This window comes from Ostrinia nubilalis, chromosome 5 (genome assembly GCF_963855985.1).
Source record: "Ostrinia nubilalis chromosome 5, ilOstNubi1.1, whole genome shotgun sequence".
In the NCBI taxonomy this organism is placed as follows: Eukaryota; Metazoa; Arthropoda; class Insecta; order Lepidoptera; family Crambidae; genus Ostrinia; species Ostrinia nubilalis.
In genome coordinates, this window is record NC_087092.1 from 7,699,943 (window position 1) to 7,714,866 (window position 14,924).

At 36.0% G+C, this 14,924-nt stretch overlaps 1 protein-coding gene across 5 annotated transcripts in view; it reads left to right on the plus strand.

The window, feature by feature from the left end:
- Positions 1-2,590: 2,590 nt before the first annotated feature.
- The window catches only part of LOC135071776 (trafficking kinesin-binding protein milt), a 36,103-nt gene continuing 23,769 nt past the window's right edge, over positions 2,591-14,924 (plus strand). Inside the window, exons 1-4 of one of the 5 annotated variants that reach the window (XM_063965584.1) lie at positions 2,591-2,748; positions 4,913-5,158; positions 7,968-8,072; positions 12,184-12,288. In XM_063965584.1, the coding sequence (XP_063821654.1) occupies positions 5,068-5,158; positions 7,968-8,072; positions 12,184-12,288 (301 nt within the window). In that variant the 5' untranslated portion in view covers positions 2,591-2,748; positions 4,913-5,067. Of the gene's footprint in view, positions 2,853-4,759; positions 5,159-7,967; positions 8,073-12,013; positions 12,082-12,183; positions 12,289-13,232; positions 13,511-14,924 lie in introns of those variants that run through there. The other 4 variants (XM_063965585.1, XM_063965583.1, XM_063965588.1 and 1 more) reach the window with 4 other exon arrangements.

Genomic DNA, 14,924 nt, shown 5'->3' on the forward strand with positions numbered 1-14,924 from the left:
CGGGCTATGTTGGTTACGTTGGTTTTCCTGCGGACCTCCTCATTTCTGATTCAATCAAGCAGGGAAATTCCTAGTATAGCACCGACCGACGATCTGGATGCGGGCAGCGTAGGGCCGGTCGTTGTAGAGATCATTGGGTAGAGGCCTTTGTCCAGCTGTGAACGTCATTTGGGTGAAACGAATGAACGATATAGGCCATGTTGGTTATTGCGTTGGTGGTGGGAATGTCACAAGTCCTGCACAAAACACGTCTAATACGTAAAGAACATCTTAATTTATTGCTGTCGCTCCGTAAAACGTCAGCTAAGAACTTCTTCTACTTAAAATATCATCAGCATAAAGGCAACATAGGAGTAAAAAGATTCTCGTGTTTTATTAGTGAGTGGATGGCTTTTTAAATACTCTGATAATGAGAACCTCTTTCTTTTTGAAGTAGGTTATTAAATGGTAACTTACTACTAACACAGTCACGCTGCAAACTTTTTAATTAAGTTGATTAGCATAACATCGTTAGCAGGTGTTTCTATTACCAGGAAAATGTAAAATATAAAACCAATTAAACCTTTTTATAAAGTAATACAACTTAAGTCCAACAAGCAAGTAAATCCTGTTATTTTGATGATAATATAATTATAGATTTCTTTTAACGTAAAAATAACGTTTCAAAGTTAAAGTTTTAACATTGGATGCCGACTTAGTAATTTTGAGGCTAATAAAATAGTGGATTTAACTTATAATTGCAATTAATTTGACGGTACATTCGTACAAAAAGCGTTGGTTACGCAAATAATAAATAACTTTATATTAAAATTAATCACAGTTGATAATAAAGTGGTTAATTCTTGTTTTATAAATTCCCTTTTATCTTTTAGATTTTTATAGTTCTGGCTATTTAATGAAGCAATATTTATTTGAATACACTCATGCTTTTTATGTTTCAGTAATTATTTGAAGATTAACAGATGTTATCGTCCAAAGCTTTCTCTTTCTTGTTTTATTCACAAAAAATAACTAAGTATAACGATGATCTTTTGTGATGCCAAAAAACTCTACGATGCTCTGGCTGGCTTTAAACTTAGCTGTTCGCACCTTTAGAAAACCTATTTAACGGAAATGTGTCATCCTAGTTAGCGGGGCCGACATAGGGAAAATACTCGTTGTCCAACACTCCTAATAATTGATGATACGGATCATGTTCGTCATATCTAACTGTACACTCATTCATTTGACTAGTCTCTATTCGGTACCATTCGTTCGTTTCAGCCGAAAGACGTCCACTGCTGGATAAAGGCCTCCCCCAAGGATTTCCACAAAGACCGGTCCTGCGCCATAGGTACTTTGACAAAAACGAATATTGTTATTTTTACTTATTTCAACTGAAAACTAAATATCATAAAATAGGGACTTGACTGGATAGAAATAGTTCACAGAATAATAATAAGTACTACGTACAGAAGTTTTACTTCGCGAAGGTATTTAAAAAAATGTATGCTCAATGTCATTAACAATATGGTGTAATTTAGCCTGTCTCAAGAGTCAAGCACCATTTTGTTGACAAATAGTCCAGTCATTTAAGCTTAAATTAGGTACGAATCTCGGAATTAGAGATACCCAGCTGTAAGTCTGTAAATACTTGTATATTGACACCCTAAAAGTTGTCTCAAAACCTACATATGGTAGGGTGTAAGCAACTATTAAATTTTAAGGTCAAAGGTCACAAAAATCGGTTTTTTGCGCTTTTTTTGGATATATCTCATTTCCTATGGGTTTTTTGCTATTTGTATTTATTATCAATATTGTAGAATACTAAATTCTCTACAAATTTTGTTTAAAAAATTTTTTTATACGGTGAACCGTTTTCGAGATAGAGGGCGGAGAGCGCGCGGTCACTGCATCACTTCAGGTCAACTTAAGCGGTTTAGGTTTTTCATACAAAAGGATTTTCCCGCTAATTCCCGTGGGAATTTCGGTAATTACTTGTTGTAAATAAGCTTTAAGTTTACTAAGGTACCTACATGCCAAATTTCAAGCGTCTAACTTCCGTTAAGCGTTTAGATTTTTCATACAAAAGGATTTTCCCGCTAATTCCTGTTCCCGTGGGAATTCCTAAGTAAACTATAACCTGCCCAGGTGTATGAAGAATAATTGTACCAAGTTTCGTTAAAATCCGTCGAGTAGTTTTTGTTTCTATAAGGAACATACAGACGGACAGACAGACAGACAAAAATTTTACTGATTGCATTTTTGGCATCAGTATCGATCACTAATCACCCCCTGATAGTTATTTTGAAAATATATTTCATGTATAGAATTCTGTCCGTGTGTTACAGTTCCAAAGTTTCAGTATTCAATTTCTTAAAAATTTTGTTTGACTCTGAAATCCATGCAAATAGAGCCGCACTCTTTAGATACCAACAAATTATGAAAGAAAAATAGCCCGGAAAGTATTTGAAAATGTTTTTCTTTTGTTTAATAAGTGTAAAGATTATGAATGAGCGGAATTACGATGTCATATGATTGGCCGGCTGCCAGCTTGGAGTTATTCTGGGCGGGCGGGCTGCGCGCGCGCACCAGTCTCGCGCCGCGCGTCCGCCGACCACAGGCCGTTTGCGGGACTGAAACGCACCGCGAGTTTCGTGCTCCACTTTATTTGTTTTCTTCCCAACATTTCCACCAAGTGCTCCTTAGCACCGCTGGATATAACCAAACAAAATATTGTTGCCTATAACGAATAACAGATTGTTTGTGGTAGTTACAAGCTTGTTTAAACTATTATTATAATATGCTTATGGTTATCTTCCACCTAGGTCCAGTCTGAGACAACCTATCAATTCAAGAATAAGAAATGAAAGGTACAATTAAATTTCCATCTATTTGTACTGAGTCTGTGACTGGCATGCCTTCTGTTATTGTCTCCTAAAAGTCCTAAATCGATATAACAAACATTTAACTCGCTGTAAAGTTGAAACATGAGCTCTGTCTTTTTTATTCATCACTGAATATTTCCATTTGTTAACTTCAGCACTGAGTCATTGCAACATTTACCAGTTATTATGTGCTTAACACTTTACATAATCGTTGCAATGGCGTTGCATAGTCCACGTAATAAAGTACATACATACTAACCTACTGATTCATTTCAGTTCGAAAAACACATTTTGAATGGTAATTATACTTGCATTAATCATTAAACAGGTTCTGCTCGATACTTTCCCCTTGTTTTGGTATCAGTTTTTGTAGAGATAACAACTTGGCGTCAAAATGTTATTATGTCATACAAGAAACAAAATAACCAATTAATGTTTTGATGAACACCTCGATTGTCAACTATAGTTCCAAAATACTGAACTGTCCTATGCATGACATTGACAGTGGGGCGCCACCGTCAATACCGGATCGCTGGTTCCGATTTTTGCCATGTTGGAAACCATATAGTTAAACGATGGTAGCGCCCCCCTGTCATTGAGTTTGGTGGGACAGTTCAGCGTGGGTCATCTATAACAATGACTAAGCGGGCGCGCTAAAAATGTAGAGAAATAGAAAGTGAATTAACAATGTCAAGGGAATTGACTGAAACGAGTTCACTATCGTTTAATAAGATGTGTTGATGTACACACGTCGGTACAAATTTTATGTAACGTAATGAATTACACTGTTTACGTTGAATTGCAATGAATGTGTGACTGAGATTAACGACATGCCTTTTGGTCTCGGTGTACGGAATTTGTAAATGTGTCCGATGTTTATTTTATGATTATGTAATGTTGTGTAGGGGTAGTCAACTGTTTTGTTTATCGCTAGGGTCTGTTAATTCGTTAGTCCCTTAGCGATGGATGCGTCACAACCAAGGTCGCCGAGAGTTACGTCACGCAACAGTGGCATAGCACTTGCGCCCGAGGTGACCCCGCTATGGCAGCGATGCCAACATATTGACGACATCCTTATTTTTATTGGTTATCCAAACGAGTGCGTCGACCGAACCGCCTCCACATGAGAACTGTGCGTGTGGCCTCGTACTGTTTCTATTTGAAGTTACTCTACAAACAAGCATTTCTGTGGCATAATTTCAAAAAATCTGATTAGATTTTTATATACTTATTTTTTACCAGTAGAGCTTAAAGTTAGTTCTTTATAAAATAAAATAAAAATACATCTGTTTGATTGAAATGGCATCAATTGTCATTTGCAATAATGATTGAATCTATTGTTTATTTTTACCCCAGTACATTTCACAGCATTCAATCAGTAAAAACTGCGCGTTACGCACCATTCATTGCGGGACGGGTTTATCAGTGCACAAGTTGCCAATCTTTTTGGACAACATAATGTAGAGTTTTAGTAATATTCAAGTTGAGTTAATCGAGATTTGTGATTCATTTAATATAATGAATTTCATTCCACCCCATTCTATCTGGTCTTATATACTTCTTCTTTATTGGTAAAAGCTCAGATTCTGTTATCAGCCTTTGCCAAATATTATAAAATTGATTTTAGTTGGTTCTTAGTTTTGTCTTCTTGTCTGTTAAATATAAACACGGAGTGATTCTATTGAAACATGAATACTAATTCGCATCGGAATTAGCACAATATTATGTCAGTTCAATAAGAGTCTTCAGGTTGAGAAGCTGACCTAAAACTTATAGATCACTGACTTATCAACCTTTTCTTTCCCGCCTTCACATCTATTGTAATCAATTTCCCAGAGTGAGACTTGAATTGTTCCAAGCTGAGTATTATGTGATTTATAACAAAGAGATCTTGTAGTTGCTGTTATATCGTTGTAACGTTGGTGCGAGCCAGTCGATAGATAAGTTGGTTACTGTTCGTTCGAACGTCGATTTCAGATTTGACGCGAGTTGCTACCGATCAGTTTATCGTGTATTATGACGTTATATTCTTATCTGTTATCTAGAGCTCATTACAAGATTATTAGGGAGTTCATTTCATAGTGCACGTCCGCAGACATAGGTGAAAATAGTGATTGTTTACTGATTTGTTTGTTGTTATGTGACGTTATGTGTTTGGTGAATTTGAGAATTAGTATTGAAAAGCGTATGTGTTGCAAGAATGAGCGGTATCCGCAAAAAGCCGCTCCCGCCGCGCCGTCGTGATGAGAATCATGAAAAGAAGCAGGATATTATTCTGGCATGGAGTGATGGTGAGTTCCAAATGGCTGATGTATTCTATTTGAAGTTTCGTGTATGAAAATCACTTACTGAATTCGAGGTCATCGATTAATCGAATGGAATTATTTTATTGAAGGTTCCTTGATAACAAACAATAATATTGCCGTTAATTTAATATTCTGATGATAAATAACGTATGTAATAGGAAATACAGATTGATTCAGTTTTCCAGTATCCTAACGATACACACAAAATAATCTTGGTTGGAAGATAATTTTCTGTGTGTATCATTAGGATACTGGAAATCCAAAATAAGACATCTAGTTGTAGTTACCACCAACTATCTAACATAACTATCTACTGGTATCATTTGAGTATTATGTAGCCGGTGGAACTTGTGCATAGAATCCACAAATGAGACAATAATGAATCAGTTATTTCCTGTCTATGAAACACCTAATGACTGATGAATGCATAGACGACAATTCATTTCGTTTGTTTCAATAAAAACTATTAGACATTTTAGATTATTAGAAATTGTGGTATTTTTTTAATACATTTTTCATTAAGAGCTATAACTTTCTATTTTATGGGTTTGATGGATCCCCCTGAAATTCATTTTGACCCTTAGTTATTTATTTATTTATTGTGTTGGAGCACTTTGCTGCCACTTTACCGCGGTGTCGAGACGACATGGTGAACTAAAACCTGGATAGATTTCCTACTTTCATCACTCTATTGTAATTTATTGATACTTGTTTTTTTAGTATCATATTGATACAGACATAATTTTTTGGTAAATACTTAAATAGAACTGTGTGACTCTATCACATTCCACATCGGCATCCCTCTAAAATAAAATAATGCTTCACAGTAAAAACATTAAAATATGTGAATGTTGCTATCCTGAGCTGAAAGAGAAAATCCTTGGGTATACTATAGAATGCTATAAGCATAAGCAAAGTCACGACGCTAGTTCACGAAGAAACTAATTAGTAAGCTTTGTTGCTTTCTCTAATATGTTATGTATAAAATGGCGGTCGCAGTTCGCACACTGATGATAATTCAGTGGACGTTCCTTGCTCTGTCAGTTTAGTATTCAATGAAAAACGTTTGTTTTATCTTCCCTTTTTAAGTCAACCAGGTTATCGCCAGCCTTAACATTGGCATCGACCAAAACACGTGCTTTGAATAAGCATGATTAATTATGTTGATGTAATTACTATTGCCTGATTGGTCGATCGTATGCTCGTCACGTTGATAAGGTTTATGTTAAATTATAATAAGGTTTATATTATTATAACTCTCAAAACAATAGGGAACTCACAAGCGATAGGTGGTCTCTACTATTTCCATAATTTAAGTCGCAGAATTTCGTTGGATAATTTCCAACGGATATACAAAAATATCTTAGTATACAATACTGCTCATTATACCGGCCATAATAGGCAGTTCTTATCGATATACATTCGGATATTATCTTGACAGTAACGACTTTCTTTGCATCAGTAGCGGCAATCTGTTATGTAATTTTTAATTTATATGATCGGGAAAGATCTGTATTAAATCTGTTCATGCAATCCATTATATGCAATTAATAGTACTATTGTATTAAAAGAGAAAGTAGACTCAGTATTTTAGGTAGAGTAGGTATGTAGAATGTACCTAGGTACCTAAAATTCACTTCCGTTTAGAAAACTTTATGGAAATATGTACATGGAAAAGCATTTAGGTAAAAAGGTTTGACCAATTTACGCTGTGTTAAAAAGTTTACTCAGTGTACAAAATAGCTATATTCCATTTTGTTTATTTATTGTTTTATATTGTTTCTATTTATTGATCTGGAATTACAAATTATATTTATCATCAAAGTCAAAGTTTATCAAACTAATTCGTTTCCCATAATATCAAACCTGTTTATGAGACTTGGCTAAGGCTGGAATTTCTATTTTCTAATGAGAGAAAATGCAACTATCTTAACAACAAAAAATGTAAGTTTCAATAAAATAAATGTAATGTTTAGTTGTGGTCTTGTGAAAGACTAAAACATTAAATTCAGCGCAGAATCAAATAACTGTAGGCAATTAATGTGAAGCCATTAATTTGAAATCGCAGACGAAGTCATCAACATATAACCGTCTGGCTGGTGCTATAGGAGCTACGGACAATTTTCGCAGTATTGATCGTTGGGGAGCGGTATTGGGCATGTAGCGAGAGGTATGTGCGTCGAGATGCGTCGAAGCGCAGACAGCTAGATATACTAGTATGCGCTAGGTAGCGAGATGGCTGGGGTGCATGTAGGGTTGCCAACTTTTTTTCAAAATATAAATATTAAAGGTTGGAGAAGGAAAAGAGACAGTATTTAAAAAAATAAACAGTTTAGCTCTACATCGCGCACCTAAATGTAGAGTTGGGCATTTACTTTTTAAAATATCTATGGATACTAGTGATGCTTGCTGAACACAGTATTTTGTATACTTTTGTTCAACAGTAAAAAGTATAATTCAGTGAAAAACAGTATAATATTGTTTTTAACAGTATAGTTGGCAACCCTAGGTTTATGCCCCCGCAGATGGCGCGGTCAGCGGGCGTTGCAGGGGGAGTATCGATTCGATTCTGTCTGGTGGCTGGAGCTATACTAAATACGGGAAGAAGTAGCTAGACGTCCCGCCAGCCGCGATACCAAAACGACTCGCCTTAAATACTGCATTGCGCTCAAGTTCACCTTCCAAGTCACGACATCGCATTCAAACTTGTTGCTTTCCAATAATCTATTATGTGAATTTACACAATTTGATTTTACGATGTTATTGCTAAATTCAGTTTTTCTTTTGCCGGCAGAGGTGTGCAATAGCGAGGAGGTGCCCGAGGTAGAGATTATTAGTCTTCTTCAAGAGCACATACCGAAGTACCGCCTACGAGCTGACAGCTTAACACAATTTGGAGGTATTTATCACTTGTGATCATTATGTTTGCATTACATATTTTTAGATCGACTCCGCGGAAAACGATACAACTGGTCGCCAAAGTAATTTTCCGACATGTTACTTAGTTCCTTCGTAGTTTTTAATACTTACTTATTTGCAGAATTGCACTTTGATAAGCTGTAATATCCAAAAGTTTACAATTAGATTTCAACCTGCAGAATTGCACCCAACAGATAAAATAGATAACGATTAATTTATTGACGCCCAAATATAGTGAATGGACCAGATTCGCTTTATAAAGCAACCATTGATAAGACCCTGCCATTATTTCTCACGTAACTTTGTAATTACTTTCACTTTGGAAGTGATCGAGGGTCTGATTACTAAAATGTCTTTTTAATGTGAATGAAAATAAACTAAATTCTCATTCGACCTAAATAAATTAGTCGGTCGACCGTAGAAGATTTTACCAGGTCAATGTTCATGAAGTGGGACGCAACCTATTTTTACGTTACCATTTGGTTTCTACGCTGCGAATTATTTGGCATTTCGTACCGCGTGTAGTGCGGCATTAGCTAATGCAAAGGACGGGTTGGGTTGCACGACCTGCCTCGCTATTAACAATGAGAGTGGAATGGTAAAGCAAGGCCTCTTGCGAGAGCTCTACTCGTTAAATGTCAAACTCCGTGACCGCCGTTCACAGATTCATTTTCTAATAGCGCAGTCTCTCTTCCAATAAAACATAAATAAATTGCAACTCTACCTCAGAAACTCATTATTTCCATGATGCACAATGCAGGCATACGCGCCTATGGCGATGCTTGAATAGAATCTATCGTCATTAGGCACATGGCAAGAAAGTACGTATTTCATTACAAGCGGCATGTGCGCTTTCTACGTGCCAGTAACATTTCTTCTAGCATTAATGATGTGAATCTAGTTAGGCACAGCATTTTGTCCAATTTTATGGAGAACAGGCTGCGTTCGTGAATTCGTTCGTGCCAATCGTTTTCCCGAGTGGGGCTTTATTGTTCACGATTATGTTACTTCATGAAGGTCTACTAAGACTTGCACCAATTAAGAGATCTCCCATTTGTATGGGTATATGTAAGTGCACTAAATGTAGAGTCAAGCTACACTCTGAATTGAAATAAAATTTGCCCCAGACTTAAGTTAGGTAATGTGCAATCGTCAATGCCAATAAAACTAAAATTCACTCATTAATTTACATAGGTTAATGGCAGTAGACATTTTATACAGACAAATATTCTAAAGTCATTTTTAACTTCCAGCCAGTCTTCACTGGAGCTAAATAAAACCTTGACGCTGGTTTTTCTAGTCATTTGGACATTGAGTCACACTTCCTAGCTAGAGTTTTACTAATGTGCAGATAAATTATATTGCAATAATTTGGGCAGTGATTTTTAATGAAGGGAAGGGCCATCCGTCATATAAGGAGTATCCGAAAATTCAGCGAAGTCTGCTTCTATATGCGTTGTTCCGTCCCAGTAAGTGGATGAGGTGCGGTTTCCGGCGCCGGCGCCGCTCGGGAATGCTATAAATAATGGTGTCTCACCGCGAGTCATCGTCCGCGAGCGCCTGCGACCGGTCTGATGCGTGCCGTATGTCAACCCGCTCCAGGCAGCATTCAGCATTACTTACGGTTTACTCGATTAGCTCTATAGTCTTTTTCACCTAAGATGATCCGTATGACGTTTCGAGTTTGAAAGATTTAGAGATGTCACATAACTAAACCATAGCGATTTATCTATCGATTTTTTTCGAAGAGTTAGTAAAACCTACTTTTAGAGAAATATTTTGTATAGGTGTTATTTAACAAAAAACATGTTTTTTTTAATTACAGATATTGTTTTAACAATTTTTTATTGATAATATTCAAATTTCATGGTTCGTGTTCAAAAAAACGATTCCTAAAAAGTACTGGTTCTGTTTCTTTAAATTAAAAACTAATAATTTATTTTCAATGCGTTTATTAAAGTCAATAATCGAAAAATATAGTTGATTTTTGTGATGTTTTTAATAACTAAGTATTCACTGCAATCGATTAATGAACCGCGGAAATAATCGATTTTATTATACAAGAAATACCCCAGCACTAAATCTATTCCGTTTCACACATTCCGTTTCATAAATAAAAAATATTTTTTTTTATTATATTGCTAATAAAATACAAATATTTTTTCAAAAATATTCTGCATGTAGTATGCGTAATATGGATAACCTTGAAGTGTCATACGGATCATCTTACGTGAAAAAGACTATAATGTACAAACGACGGCACAGGTTACCACTAGCATCTTATGTAGTTGTTATATGTGCCATTTTCCAAAAAAAAAATGCAGTCCAATGTGCTGTTAGCTGTACTTAGCTATTTCGCGTCTCGAGTGGCTTGATATTCCGTTGCCTTCATCCTTGTTCTTAGAATGACTTCAAATGTATGTCTCGTAAACAAGATTGAAGTGTTTATGGCTCTACCTAAATTCATCAGTGTTGTGAATCACACTGTGATGTATAAATATCAAATTCGAGTCTGCATAAGTGATGTGATGCAACTATGCATTTCTCTATGGATTCTTACTAGTAGGCCAAGTGATAGTTCAATTTGAAGATTACTATCACATAAATACTTGTCATAACACTAATGAATATTAATAGCGTCATAATTATTTTTTGACTAGCTTTCCGCCCGCGGCTTCGCCTGCGTGGAATTTTGTCTGTCACAGAAAAACTTTATCGCGCGCGTTCCTTATTCAAAAACCGGGATAAAAACTATCCTATGTTCTGTCTCAGGGTCTAAAGATTGTCTGTACCAAATTTCATCGAAATCGGTTGCGAGGTTTAAGCGGGAAAGCGTAACAGACAGACAGACAGACAGAGTTACTTTCGCATTTATAATATTAGTTGGGATGAGTTATTGGCATTAATTATGACGACAAATGAATACGAATTGGAATTATTGTGGGAAATTATTAGGTACTTACACCCTAAATATTTTAAATAGTCCCTTTGTCATTTATTAAGGAGGAACACAGAAACATCTGTTCTTTAAGTCGCTATTGTTTGTAATTGTGTAATAAACTTACTTTATAAGATAAAATGTTCAATGGCTTCCAAGTCTAATAAGGCAACATTGTGTAACAAACCTACTTATTAGTTTGCGCAGCATGTAACATATGAGATGGAGAACAATGATTAACGTGTCGTATAGAGCAGACTGTGAGAATGTAGCGCGAGTTTAATTTAGATTTTCATATTCATATTAATTAGGTTTTCAATCAAGTAGGAAGTTGAATTGTGTCTGTAAAGATGCATGATGACACATCACAATCAAAACGTCCAACTTCCAACCCACCCCACTTTGAGGTGAGGCATATGCCCTGCCCTGCCCCACCTTGCTAGGTACATAGGTACTATTTTCCCCTTTTTAGGGTGCCGTACAAGTTTTTAAGCAAATTAACCCTTCACAGATCACTCTTGTGTCTAGATGTCTATCTGTTTTTTGCAGGCAATTTTCGCAGAAATTGCGTAGAGATACTTTCGCGTAGAGGCACAAAGTTGATAAGCGAAATAGTACAAAGATGATAAGTGTCCAATTAAATCAGAAATCAACTTTTGATAGTATTAATTTAGACAAAACACTGCTTAATTTTTTTAAATAAAAAAATCACATAAACAACCCAGTGTTTACAATAGTATGTGATTAGTAGAACTATGATAACCTAGGGTTAGTGTTATTTTTTAAAGTCGCAAAAAAGGGGATATAAGTACGCGAAAGTGCAGTATAATAAACGCTGGTTTGCTCTTGGATTTTATAAAGAATTTACTTGACATTGAGCGACTTAATTTAAAACAACGCGAGAATACATTCTGCTCGTTACTGATCATGAATTGCTCTGGGAATTGATATGAATCAGCTATCCCGTGACGTCAGTCTGCCGGCAGGGCCCGCAAGTAGCGTTGCTCCGTACGTTACGATGAAAATAACCGCACTCAACCAATTTTGCTTGGTACATTCCATAACATTTCATACATTTTATAGTTGTTTGTTAGGTCTATTTTTGTATTTTATAACATTTGAATTTTCTACAGGTTTATTTGATATTTTTCAGGATACGAGAACCAAGATTGGTTCATACCATCACCGGCGCTGCCAGTCAGCCCCAAAGACCTCAAACTCACGCCTGACCAGATCAGGGAAACGCTCAACTACTTCCGTGAGTACTCATTTACATTATATTATCATTAATCTTACTTGACCAATCGATAGCTACTCTGACTTAATCACGGATCGTTGCATTCACCTGTCTCCTTTTACGTAATTGTATGCATTTTTAAACGCTAAATGTTGGTTTTCGGATCGCATAACACAATCGGTATTGCTAATTAATATTTAAATAACCAGTATTTTGTTTTCGAGTGTGATGTAGTGTCGTATACCGTATAGGTGTAGGTATTATGCAGTAACGGATAGCGTATGAATTCGTGTCACCGCTCGTGATAATATGAACGTTAATTCATGTAACAATATTTAAATTTCATCTTTGCCTTTCTAGAACTAGGACAATGTGAAACGAACGAATGGTTTGTTTAAATATTAACATCACTATCAAGGATTGTTGCTATTCTTATTTGACTTAACAATGGGGTTACGTCCGTGTTATGCACTTGTGTCAATTTATTACATTAGCCCTCGTGTGTTTCGTGCAACTTTATTATAGACTAGACATTTATTGTTTCGGGGAAGGTTTTAATTAGACCTTAACGCAGTCGGTGAATTATTCATATATTTTTTTAAATGGAAATAAGTCAATTACAAATTACTGTTTTGATTGGCTATGTGTATTCATGAAGGCAAGTTTTACAAAATGATTTCGTTAATTCCGCAAACGAGTCGCATTCGAAGCTGATTGTTTGCGTTCGTAACGAGTGGTCGGTACGGGCGCGGCGCGCGTGCGCGTTCCGGCGGAGCAGTGCCGGTCGCGCCGGTAGCCACGCGGCACGCGTCTCTTCGCGGCGATCAATACCCGCCGCCGCCGCCCGCCCGCCGACCCACGCCCGCCGCCTTGCGCCTTCGCCCACCGTGCGCGAAACACACGCAACGCGTCTCGCGCACCCACCGCCGTCGCCGCCGGTCGCGCTAAACATAGATGAGGTGCATTGTTGCACTGACTCACACCAGTCCACCGCACGCATAAGCCATAACTCGTTGCCAAATTTTTAAATTCCGTGCCTTTCGTCCAGTGTCAATTTGAATTTAATAATCTATTAATCTCGGTCTTCCGTTTCCGAAATCCAAATTGCACATTGGCGTAGAAAAATTATTAGATGCAAAGTGGGTGCGGTATCGATTGGGGGCGGACCGCGCGCCGAGACTCCGCGGCCGGCTCGCGGCGCCGCATCGCGCAACAGCTGTGAGCGAGATCTCTTATCTTGACCGTGAGAACATCATTATTACGTTTGCTGTTTGTATCTGTTTATGTAGAATTAGAGGAATTATATACTCTATTATTATAATTAGAGAAAATATATAAGTATTATAAATTATCATGATAAAGCATTCAACTGACTGCATTGTCAACTGGGCTTATAATGCAAGGATAATATTAGCAGTACTATTTAGTTGTTACAATTTTGTAGATTTGCTGTTTGCTTAATTTATGGTATTATTCTATCAAATTAAGTATATGGATATGATAATAATATGTAGTACATATTTATGTGTATGCTTTAAACTTATTTTAAACAATACATAATCTATTATGCTTCTATCTATATTGATTATCAGAATATTTTTTGTATCAATTCTAAATTAAATTCTGTTTGAATACTACAGAAATTTTACTATTGCGTCATCTATGTCTTGTCATCTTATGTTGTTTGAATAAAAAATCAGAGTTAAATAGATTCATCGTTGACGCATCTAATTAATTAATTAAATTGTATAAAATCCGCTGTCGTGGAAGGTAAAATATGTATAATTCGTTAATGTTCGGGTATGCCGACCGTTTGGTTCGCATGTGCCGGCAAATTGGGGCCAGACTAATAAGATAACAAAGTTAAATAAATCTGCTTACAACGAAGCTGAAACATTTATTACATGATGTCTTTATGACAATAATTCTGAATTTCTGACACTAATAGTTTGTCAGAGAGCAGGTGCTGAAAAAGTAGCATTTTCAGAACATTTGTTGTTATAATTCAATAATATTGTAACTAATTGTTTCATATTTCCATATTAAAAAGATATTTTCACATACAAAACTGAAATTCAAAATGGCCGTATACTGTCGTCAGTGTTTCAATTGAAAACATGTTGATGAAAAAATTGAAGACGCATCACTCAGGAATGATCATAAATAGATAACCTTGACAGTGTCTCTTTGAAGTCTTCGAATAATTAGTGATATTATTTTAATATATTTATAACGGTATGGAAAATTAAATTTTAAAAAATCATCCCATTCCCATAGCCTTGTCCTTGAAAAACCAAAAATAGAGAAGTTATTTAAGGCAAATCAAAAAAAGTTTTATGAAAATATTTGGTCATAAATCATAGTAGAAAAATATTTACTTCAGTAAGTCATCCGTAAGTGAAATTTTTAATTGAATAAGATTCAATGATATATCATCTTATTCATGAAGATATTTTTTTAAATAGGGGAGAGTTCGGTATATTGTACCGCCGGGTAAATTGTACCACCCTCATATTTCGTAAAGTATTTATTGAATGTCTGTAATTGCAACACTCAGCGATACATGACTAAATTCATTGAATATCGGCCATATGGTTTTTGCCGTGACAATTAACACGTGTGTTTTATTTTGAAAAGATTTTTTTCATTGTTTTCAA